The 12,078-nt window shown below is 48.0% G+C and overlaps 1 protein-coding gene across 2 annotated transcripts in view; it reads right to left on the bottom strand.

The window, feature by feature from the left end:
- The window catches only part of FBXO10 (F-box protein 10), a 73,956-nt gene that overhangs the window by 13,592 nt on the left and 48,286 nt on the right, over positions 1-12,078 (bottom strand). For both annotated transcript variants that reach the window (XM_074953559.1, XM_074953560.1), the window contains 2 exons: positions 7,184-7,254; positions 5,710-5,862 (listed from right to left, as the gene is read on the bottom strand). In XM_074953559.1, the coding sequence (XP_074809660.1) occupies positions 5,710-5,862; positions 7,184-7,254 (224 nt within the window). The remainder of the gene's footprint in view (positions 1-5,709; positions 5,863-7,183; positions 7,255-12,078) is intronic.

The raw sequence follows: 12,078 nt of genomic DNA, 5'->3' as shown, positions 1-12,078 counted from the left end.
TAGAGACTAACCAATTTATTTGAGCATAAGCTTTTGTGAGCTACAGCTCACTTCATCGGATGCATACTGTGGAAAATACAGTGGGGAGATTTATATACACAGAGAACATGAAACAATGGGTGTTACCATACACACTGTAACTAGAGTGATCAGGTAAGGTGAGCCATTACCAGCAAGGGGGGGGGGGGGGAGGGAAGAAACCTTTTGTAGTGATAATCAAGGTGGGCCATTTCCAGCAGTTGACAAGAACCTCTGAGGAACAGCGGGGGGCGGGGGAATAAACATGGGGAAATAGTTTTACTTTGTGTAATGACCCATCCACTCCAGTCTCTATTCAAGCCTAAGTTAATTGTATCCAGTTTGCAAATTAATTCCAATTCAACAGTCTCTCCTTGGAGTCTGTTTCTGAAGTTTTTTTGTTGAAGAATTGCCACTTTTAGGTCTGTAATCAAGTGACCAGGAGTGCCCTTTAAGGGAGAAGGGGGAGGGGGGGGAGAATGTCCTGGCCCCCCCAGGATAGTAAAAATCTGGGGGCAAATTTGTCTCTCTCATCCCTCCCTTGCATCCATGCATCCTTTATCCAAAATACTCATTTGGCACTGAAGTTAAATAGGTGTTAACAAAATCAGACAAAACAGAGTTTTTCGAAGTGTGATTTAAAATCCTTTCCCCTCTCCATGGCTCAATATTCTGCCTCTTAACTCTTGTGATGTCATTTCACTAGTTTTCCTGTTATCGTAGGCTTTGTCTGGACTAGCATTTGTCCTGCTGCTGTAATTGATTGCCAATTGCTTGGTAAGTGACTGTAAATGCTAATCTAGATGCAAACATTTGCAAAGTATCGTGACATGGTGGCTCAGCCTCAGGCAAACCACAAAACTTTTGTGGCCCAGAACAAACATTTGTGGAGAGCTGCAGTTATCAAAACAATTAGCATTTACGATCAATTAGCTCAAACTATAACAGGTCCACCAACTCTAGTCTAGGCAAAGACAAAGCATGTGTCCCCCAGGCAAGACAGGACTTGGATTTTTAATATAAAAGGAGGCAGCATGAATGTAGCTTCCCTATCCAAAATAAATTTGTCCCTTTTCACCGTTGCATGTACATATAGAACACAACAGAATAGGTTGGGGTAAAAGAAACCCGATTAGTGGAAAGAGGCCCTCAAAAAAAAAAATCTTGTTTTGAAAATAGTTACAGGGTTGGTTTAGTAGTCAAGATTTTTGAGGTTGTTTAAGTGAGATACAGTCCCACTAAAATAAACGTAACATCCAAATCTTATAATTTTTTTTACACATACTTGGGGCTCAAGCTATGGCTCTGATACTGATATTACTCTCTCGGGATCAATCGTGGGTAATTTCCACCCCCCACTTCCCTTTTGGGGAAGCAATAATTAAAAACTGTTCAGGGACTGGGGTAGAATTTATGGGGCAAATTTAGATCATTTGATCAAGAGGTTCTCAATACATGTCCTCCCCCTGCATTATGAGCTTCTTTTAATTTTCAAAGTACTCTAAAATCCACATGCATAATGAGATTATCTAGAAAACAACAAGGAGTCTGGTGGCACCTTAAAGACTAACAGATTTATTTGAGCATAAGCTTTCGTGGGTAAAAAACTCACTTTAGTTTCGTGGGTAAAAAACTCACAGTTAGTCTTTAAGGTGCCACCGGACTCCTTGTTGTTTTTGTGGATACAGACTAACACGGCTGCCTCCTGATACTTGAGATTATCTAGGATATTGGTAAACCACAACAGGGCCAATGGTGCAAGTTTGGAATAATTTGGTTCAGGCGTTCCTCGGATATTGTCCCCTCCCCAATAAGAAAAAAATTTTAATATTCCAGTAGCTCTAAAACAGACCTGCATAGGGAGATTACCTTGAACAATGGTATTCCACAGCTGAAACTGAGGTAGAGGTGAACTCCCATTGAGATGAATGGGTCATTTCACACCACCCAGAGCTATTGTGTCTTTGGAGCATCCTAATTCATCAGAGCACACCCCACTGAGGTGAATGGGCCATTCCACACATCAACAGTTCTCCTGTACTGCAGAGGGCTGTGCAGAGCCCCTTCCCTTACACTAGCTCCCTGAAGTAGGTCCGAAGTCTGGGGCTCCCTGCTATTCCTCTTCCTGCCTCCAGCTGGTGGATGTGCTCCTCGCAGCCCATCAGTTACCATCCCCCTTTCTTCCCATGGCCCTTCCCGCCCAACCGGGGGAACGGTGGAGCCAGGAGGAGGGCAGAGCTGGTAGCTAAAGTGGCAGATCATCCCCCTCCCACAGGTGCCCTCCAATCGTGCCCCTTCACTAACCTCTTCCTCAAGAATCAAGGGAAATTAACCAAAAACATGGTTAATGCAGGTCTTCTTTACACTACAGTGCCTTTGCCAGGATAGCTATGCCAGCTAGACTCACCCCTGCTTAGTACCCTCTTCAACTCAAGACGTGTTTCAGACTCCTGCTGGCATTGCCAGTCTGACGTGCCTTCTCTGGCTTGTCAGATTGGGTTTATATCTGCTGGTGAACCACAGCGCCACTCGTTATACTGCTTCCCAGGCTGGTGAACCACCTGTGGTTCATTAATTTTATACCAGTGTAACTCCACTGATTTCACTGGGGTTGCTCCTGATTTACACTGCACCAAGTGAGGAGAGAATCAGGCATAGGCACCGACTCAGTGGGTGCTCCAGCGCTCAAGCACCCATGGGAAAAAATAGTGTGGTGGTCAACACCCACCAGCCACAGCTGTTCAGCTGGGCTGTCGTTCAGCTGTTCGGCAGCTGGTATGGGGCCTCGGGGGAGAGGGCAGAGCGGGGGCAGGAAGAGGTGGAGCAAGGGCGGGGCTTCGAGGGAGGGGTGGAGTGGGGGTGGAGCACCCCCCAGGAAAAATAAAAGTCAGCACCTATGGGTCCAAGTTCTGCTTGCAGAGGACCTTCTACACCAGATAACTAGCCTCCCTTTCTCCTTATTGCTTTTCTGCCCCCACCACAGCATATAGAGGCTTCTAATTCCAGCTCATGGCATCAGCACCAAGTATGCATATTGGAACAGCTGCTTTACCATTCATCTTGCAGCCGAGAAGCCAGAATAGGGAAAGACCTATTAAGTTTCATGCCTTTCCCCTGCTGGTGAATGGATATTTCCTTTTCTAGTAAGGTTTTGAAAGTCTCAGGGAATGCATCTTCTACCACTGCCCCTGCAAGATCATACTACAGCCTCCAGAGGTGAGTTTTCCCAAGGAGTCAACCTTGTTTTTCTCTTTCCTAATCACATCCCTTTACTTCTACTGTAGTCACCTCTACCACATAGCTCGCTAAATAATCTCACTATGGGTTTACATAGACAGTGAGGCAGCGTGATCTTGGCACTGGACTAGGACTCAGGAGTCTTGGGTTCTATCCCCAGCTCTGCCCGTAGCCTGCTGGGTGACCTGGGGGAAGTCGCTTCCCCTCGCGGTGCCTCAGTTTCCCTAGCTGTAAAATGGGGATAATGATACTCACCTTCTTTGTAAAGCGCTTTGAGACCTGCTAATGAAAAGTGCTAGATAAGAGCTTGTTATTAATAATGCACATACATCACAAGGGGTATTACTGAAATAATAAACCTACTAAAAATAGGAAACTGTCACCCTGCACTCCCCAGTTAGAGGCTTGTTGTCTTTGCTCCTCCTTTCCTGTCTCTTTAGCCCTAATTCCTGCTTCACCTCTTGCCTCCCTCCTCATTAAGGGACCAATCCAAAGCACACAGCAGTCAACACAATGACTCCCACGGACTTCAAAGGGCTTTGGGTCAGGCTGTACATACCGGTGCAAGGCACAGGAGCTCATACCGGGGGTTCCAACAGCTTTTCACATGTGCCGCCATTTCATTTTGATCCTGTGAAACTGGGATTTATTTATTGCTCCAACCTGAGCATTTAATTTTAAAAACGCAACTAACAAGCCAGAGCATATTTACTCTCTCCCCTTTTCTTTCACCTGAAGGGACCTGCTGTTCTCATTTGAATTCCCCTATTCTCCTATTAATCTGTATGTCCTCCTATCACTCCCACCACTGATCCCAGATAACACTCGTTTCTGGACCTCCTATAGCCCAAAACAGGCTAATTGTTGCCCAACTGGACCACAGCTCTCAGCTTTGGGTGACCAGGGACTTTTCCTAGAGAAGTCTTCCCAAGGCTTGAGACATAAAGACAGCAGCACTGGTGTGAGGTGAGAGCTGGCCATTAGCAGCTGTTCTGCAGCCCCTGCAGTACACACCTATCCCTACGGATACATCATTCTACACAAAGGGACAGATTCCCTGTCCAATCCACTCCCTGAGGGCAGGCTCCAAGCATGACAATCAGGGTCTCGACACCCCAAGCGGAGAACAAAATGTTTAACCCCCCTCCCCCCCCCCCATAAGCAGTTAAACCAACGGATTGCATGCTGTGTTATCGTACAATGAACGTATAGCAAGTAAGATCTTTACAAAAGCTTGGAATACACTGAACTGAACAGTCGTTACGGTTATGAATGCATGTGGAAAATTGTAGTTTTAAACGTGGTGCAACTTCGGCAGCATCTCACAGCCAGACGAGGGCGGCACCAAGCACTTAGCCATTGTCCAGCCCAGGAAAAAAAGCAATGAGGAACTATGCAAGCAAACAGAAACAGCTCAAAGCTGCAAAGAAAACCCCAGTGTTCGGGAACGAAGGGCTGGTCAATACTGGAAACGTACATTGGCCTAGCTGCGTCTCTCAGGGATGTTAAAAACCCACCGCCCCGAGAAATGTAGCTACGCCAACCTAACCCCTGGTGTAGACAGCACTAGATGGACAGAAGAATTCTTCCGTCAACCTAGTCTCCACCTCTCAGGGAGGTGGATTAACTTACAGCGATGGCAGAACCCCTCCGGCTGCTGTTTTTCACCCCAAGCAGGTCTCTGTTGCACAAACTGCATGGAAAGAAAACAGGAGTACTTGTGCATGGAGTGTCTGTGCTGAAGCAAGCTGATAACAGGAGGGCTGCACAGACGATGAACCAGAGGGGAACGGGCTGAGCGTCTGGTAATTAAGAACTTGAGGAGGCTGGGTTTGAGGAGACGGGACTGGAAGGGCTGTTGGCAACAACCTGCCAGGAATAGCTAGGCTGGTGAGGGCCGGGGTGAGACCTTGTGATTGTGGACTTTTTGCGGATACAGACTAACACGGCTGCTACTCTAAAAGGAATTTTCAGAGCACCAAGGCCCCTGAAGGTACAGGGTAGTCCCCAGAATGTCAGACCAAGGCAGGACAAAGGGAGTGGAGATTGGCTGCAAGTCCCCCATCATGGATTCCCCCAGTTTAAAGGAGTCCAGTGGACACATAGCCAGCTCCCCTCATCACCAGGGACCCCTCCCTTGGCACAAGGGTTGTGTTAGGGACAGGGAGAGGGAAGGAGGAGTGGCTATCCCCAGCTAGGGTATTGTCCCTTGAGGACCACAGCCTGCTGGCACAAGTTAGAGCAACATCTAAGCTGCTCTTAGTTGTGCTGGGGCAGAGAATCAGGGAGCCATAACTGACTTCCTTCCCACCTCCCCTGCCCTTGCTCAGCATGGAATCCAACTCTAAAGCTGCACAGGACCCTTGATTAAGCAAAAGGTGGGGGACAGCACAGTAGGATGTGGAGAGCTGAGGGCAGGAGCCCAAGGCATTTTCCATATTTTTGGCTTCTTACCGTAAATGGTGTTTCCTTCGATGAGCCCCTTGCCTCTCTCTCCCACGACCACTCCATCCGAGTAGCCACAGCAGATCAGGTTGTTCCTAAGGACAGGGTCACCCCCGCGCCGGATGTCCACCCCTCCCCACTGGTTCTCACGAATGATGTTTTCTAACACAGAGCAGGAGAGAGAAAAATCACCAGAGAGCCCCACTGAAAGAACAGAGGCCGTGCAGTGTTCCTATGCACAGTCCACCCCCGGGGCGTAGCTGCTAAACAATTATACATCTGACAGTCACACACACTGCTGGGAAGTCTTGAAAAGCAAAGAAGCTGAAAAGCAAAGTGCGTGTTTGTAACAGGGGCAGAAGAACCCAGCTGGGGAAGTGCAGAAATGACGCATATACAGCTGAACTGAGTAAATTCACAGAACACATCGAATTATATCCTGACCCCAGTGAAGTCAAAAGCAAAATGACTAGAATGAAGCCAGGATTTCACCCACCATTTATTTAGCAAATTTCACCTCTTTTTGTTTGCAAATCATGCCATATAACTGGCCTGAATTTGCTCTTGGCGAAGTTAACCGGATTCCCAGGATTGGGCCTGGATAAGCACCGTTCTCTATCCAATCACAGAGGGGCCTGACCCAGCTCAGTAGAGCAGCAACACAGGAAAAGGAGATGCAAGAGCAACAATGGCTGGAGACAGGACCAATGGTTACAGCAGAAGCAGATTACTGCTTCTGTCTTTTGAAACAAAAGAAAAGATTTAATTTTAGCGTGTGCCGCACTATTACTATCTTCTATGTTCTAGTGAGTATTTATCCTGCACTGTCTCTTGGGAGCAATTCAGGCTTTTTTAGAAACACATTAACTTTTTTAAAAAGTCCATAGTGGTGGGTCTGTATTTACTTTTTTCTGATGGAAAATAGGGCAACAATTATAATCTTGCCCTATGGAACAACAGAAAAGATTTAATTAAGTACAATTACTGTCCATAACTGCAAACGGAGGGCAGCAGTGTATTCAGCATCTTAGGAGTATCACCAGTTCTACATAATTAGCCTCCCTCCTTCACACGTATATGTTAAGCAGAACAATTGCTAGGGGAAACAACTCCAAGATGCCGCTGAAGTAGAATAACGTTGACGACTCAAGGTCGCCGTGAAAACCAGATACTGGACAAGTAAAAATACAGTTAATCTGGAATGATGCTTCCATAGCACAGCTCTACGAACAAACAGTGCCAAGGAGAGACCAATGATTCCAGTGAAACAATACAGAAAAGACACGCCTACACCCTCCCTTATTGGCGTATGGACTGATGATCTAAGTCTAAGGCTGATTCCAATAGAGTTTGCACTTAGCCACTGAGTCTAAAACAAAAATAACTTTGCAAGAAAGATGCATCTAAGTATGACTTAGAAGCCTGACGCCCATTAGGAAAAACTGTCCATCATGCATAACAAAGCTGGTTTTAAATTATATACCTATTATTTGGCCTCTTCCATTCTCATTCACTGCTATACCAGCTGCAAGCCCCTGGAATATATGGTTCCCACTAGAGTAGAAAGAAAGGAAAACAAAGTTAGCTGCCAACGTTGTTGCTCTTTGTATTATATGTTAATCACACACAGATTTGCCCTAACTAGACTTTCTGGGTTAAAGGAACTGATGCAGTAGCCCTTATATCCTTTACACATTACCCAGCAGAGAGCGCTTCTGTTCAAAGTGCTACCTGGTTGACTGGCTCTAGGCTGTAGTTCATTTCCTTTTCTTCTTTAATGAGACTGCATCAAGCTGTGTTGTGACAATAAAATGGTCATGTGTAACGAGGGAAAAATAGACAGAGGAGAAGATACATACAGAACTTATAAGACAACCGAGCTGCAGGTGTTTGGATAACTTTCATGTGGTTCAAAATATGAATTGTAATGCCAATCAAATGGGGGAAAACACACTGAAATACAAAGCAACAGAAGCAACCCTATCATTAGAGACAGCTATTGTTGGAAGTGTACATCATATTGCAAGACCCGCTAATATACTTGTTATAAAACATAAAGAAGCCACAAAATTAGGAAACAGCAGGTTTGAAAATGCTCTCAACTCACAGATCTTCATAAATGTAACCCCGCAAACTGCAGTAAAGGGCATCAAATGGGATGATCCTCCATTAGCGGAATACAGAGAGAACCCCCATAACGCACATCAACGCGTCAATGGAAGGCAAAGTAAACTGGAAAAAAATAGGCCAGATTCTGCTTTCCAATGCAAATCCACAATTCAAGTGAAGCCACATGGGTTAGTCCCAGCTGGCAAAGAAGCTGGCCTGATCTATCAAAGCATAACGTGCACATTTTATTTCAAAGCAAAAATAAAAGTCAGATATTTTGGCTCAGAAGCACCATGGGACAAATCTTATTGTCATTTACACTCCCGTGGTGTTGCGTGAGTGTAAGTAAGGGTGGATTTTGGCTCAGTGAGTTGCACTTTAATTGTTTTCAGTTTGCTGTGTCATAAAGAGGAGTGAGGCAAGCAAAAGGGTAAAAACCACGGAGCTGTTTGTTGGAAAGGCAATTACAATCTGATCCCGCAGACACTTACCCACGCTGTCCCAATAATTTCAACAGGACCCCTTGCACGAGCGAGGATTACTCACGAGAATAAAGGGCCCTACGTCTCACATCTTAGCAACGTTGGGCATAAAAGGCAATGTGCTGAAGTTTTAGGCCCCCTATTCTCACTGTAAATAAATGAGTTGTCGACGTTTGGGATACGTCTCTGTGCATTGCACCATCTCCGTTCGTGTACTGTGCTCCAGCAACAGGTAACATGGGAAGTGCCCAGATCCTCAGAGGTTTGCAGGGCCACATCTGGTTATGGAAATGTATGGCGGGCCATGAATGCTCATGAAATTGGGAGTTGGAGGGCGGGAGGGCTCAGGCTAGGGGTGCGGGCTCTGGAGTGGAGCTGGGGATGAGGGGTTCAGGGTGCAAGAAGGTGCTCCGGGCTGGGACCAAGGGGTTCGGAAGGCGGAAGGGGGATCAGGGGGGCAGGCTCCAGGTGGCGCTTACCTCAAGCAGCTCCCAGAAACAGCAGCATGCCCCCCTCCAGTTCCTATGCGGACACGCAGCCAGGCAGCTCTGCACGCTGCCCTGTCCGCAGGTGCCGCCCCTGCAGCTCCCACTGGCTGTAGTTTTCAGCCAATGGGAGCTGCGGGGCAGCGCTTGGGGCAGGGGCAGTGTGCAGAGCCCCCTGGCTGCCCCTACGCATAGGAGCTGGAGTGGGGACATGCCCCTCCTTCCGGGAGCTGTGCAGAGTGCAGCAAGACCCCGACCCCGCTCCCTGGCGGGAGCTCGAGGACCAGATTAAAACGACTGGAGGGCCAGTTGTGGCCCCCGGGCCGTAGTTTGCCCACCACTGCTCTACACCCTAAATGGGCAGTGTTTTATAACGGACAGTCTAAGACCACAGGAGGTGCTGAATGATCATATGGGCATCTGGCCATTATATATTGAATGTCTCAGTTTGCTCAGTACGCTCAGAGCATGCGTTCATTTACTCCTATTTGCAATTGTATTTGTACTATACAGAGAAGCATCCACATTTTCTCTATCACTAGCGTGTGTTGAGAAAACTGCAGTAATAACATTACAGCATTATGCGTTAGGATCTCTCTGTCCCTGAAATACAATGCAGTGCTCACAAAAGACGCAATATTTAGAGAGCTATTTATATAGAGAGCTGCTGCCACACAACAAAAGGAGAAAGTACCACACCTCCGCCCACAAACAAATACGCACACACACATCCACCCAATGATTTAATTCGGTTGTCTTTCCAAAAATGCATCTTCTGTGAGGCGATGCAAACATTTAGAATGATAGCAGCTCATTCGTGGGTATAACTCACTTCAAAATGCACTGGGGAAAACGAACGCCGCCCGAATGTTTTGTTCTGCAGCGTGATAGTATCGTTTAAAACCATTGCTGCTGCTCATTGACGAGCCCTCTGTGCAGGCTCCATGGACAAAGATCAGGCAGCGGAATCTCTCGTCAGTGCCACCTCGTGTCTTTATACTAACGGGCCATGGCCTGCCATTGTTCCATGTACACAGCTGTCTGTTGTCTCTGGCCTTACACTTAGATTACAAACTCTGTCGGGCAAAGGTTGTCTCTTTGGTAAATGTCTGTACAGTGTCTAGCACGGGGCGGGGGCAATCCTCTAGCTGCTACCACAATACAGATATAAAAAACAACAACAGTCATAGGGGTTAATGGGAATTTGTATAAAAACAGATGGGTGGTTCATGTGTGACTACTTACCTTTTGCACTGACAGGGCCTACTCTGAGAGGATGGCAATGAAATTTTCAGAGGTGACTATTACTCCTATTTTACAGATGGGGAAACTGAGGCACAGCGTGGTCATTGGCTGGAAATCTCTGCGTCTTGCCAGAAAGCTCAAGACAACGCCCTCTCTGGTAGGGAGAGCACACGGATAGGCAAGCAAGGAGAAGGGGAGGGAGAGGACATCTACAGAACTCTCGGCTGCAAGGAGGTACTAATGATTGGGGTTATTCAATGGCCACAGGGTTTAAACTGAGCATAAGGTTCCCCATCCAGGGGGAGGCAAGAGCTTCTGGCTGGCTGTTTGCAGGGATGGTGGTTCAGCCCTGTTGGAGAGGGGATGGTGAGTGGAGCCGGGAAGCAGAGACAAAAGCAGAGCCCTTCCATTCTCGTTTGCACACAGGATCAGCACGTGGGCTTCATGGTGGGACAGCTGGAGGTAGAACATCATTAGCAGCAATTGGAGCTTGTGATGTGCATGCAGCATTTGCCAAGAACTCAGTACCTGTCAAACTGCACTGCACCGCCAAAAAGCTGCTTTCATGCACCTGGGCTGCCCTCGCCGGGTTGTTATGAACTTACTGGATCATGCTTTGAAATATACCGGTGCCGTATCGCATCGTTGATCAGCAAACACATCAGCGTGCGCCACCGCTGCTTTGATACCACACTGAGAGTGTGCATACAATATCCCCTTCTCCTCCGAGTCCACAGAGCAAACTCAGCTCAGGAAGGGAGACTGAATGCAGGAGACGCAAAAAGAATTGTTCCCCTGGGGATCATTTCACTCTAGCCAGGGGAAACGTTCTGGGAAACCCAAGGCCCCTGGGTGCTGCACCAGTAAGTCCCAACAAGGGGCAGGTAGGTTGTGAGTCACCTAAGGCTGACTTGTCATTGCACTTCCCAAGCACCCCCACATGGGCCAAACTGAGGAGACGATCAGTTACGGACCGGATGATTAAACAGCTGCCCATGAGGTTCAGCTTGTTAAACGCAAGACAGGGGAGCAAGGGAGGCTGGGAGGAAGCGCCAGAGATGCCCCGGATCGCCAAGCGATGAGATCTCTTCCTCCTGCGCTGAGGGAGAAGGTAAAAGCCTTATGCTCCGGAGAACAAGCACTTGTGTAGCACATTGGGAATGACGCACACGGCGTTGGACCTACGCAGGAGTGCGTGAGGCCTGTTTGCCGCGAGGCGTCCTGGGGGAGGGAACCCTGCCCTGTGACATAGAGAACCCGCATTCTCAAAGGAGCAGTTTCATTGATGTCAGCGGCATGACATCCTGGAGCACCTGCACATCAGTGTGATTAAGGGTCCCCCACCAGGGCCAAAATTCCATAGCCTCCTAGCAGTGATGGGTCATCATCCAGGATGAAAAGAGCCTCCGCCTGCAGGCAGAGAAGATACGTGAGGCCTTTGGCAATGCTGTGGAATGGGAAAGGGTTACTTCATCTCCAGCATGACATGATCTACTGTGAGAAACTACAAGCTTTACAGTCATGTATTAATAGTCACCCCTCCAGCGCCTTAGGGTCTGTCTTCACCGCAGTTAGCGCAAGTTAGACTCACTTGAGTGACTCCTCTCCGGTCAGCCTCGCTTGCCTGAGAAAGGCCTGGCCGCGAGAGAATACTGGGGCTGCTGGCTCCTCCCTCGGGGGTGCTGCTGAGATTTCTGGGAGCCCACCCCATGGTTTTTTGTGCTGCACTCTGCTGAGCCACTCTAGGCACTCTTTCCCAGTGAACTGTGGGAGAATTTGTCTGTCGTGTCTGGGCATACCAGAGGAATTATGGGAAGGCACTGGAGGACTTGCAACTCTCAAGTGGAGCTAGCCTGCATCCACGCTGCAGGGTGGCCGTGTTAGCAGCTGATGAGTTGTGCTAACTCGAGCTGTAGCCGATGGACCAGCCAACTCAAGGGAAAAGCACCACCGCACTCGAGTGAAGTGGGGCGGGGGGGTGGGGGTGGATGGGACTCAGGTTAGGGGCAACACTTGAGTTATAACTCAGGTTAACTGTGCAGGGAAGACAAGCCCTG

This window comes from Natator depressus, chromosome 5 (genome assembly GCF_965152275.1).
Source record: "Natator depressus isolate rNatDep1 chromosome 5, rNatDep2.hap1, whole genome shotgun sequence".
NCBI lineage: Eukaryota > Metazoa > Chordata > Testudines > Cheloniidae > Natator > Natator depressus.
This window is presented reverse-complemented; position numbering and strand designations above follow the sequence as displayed.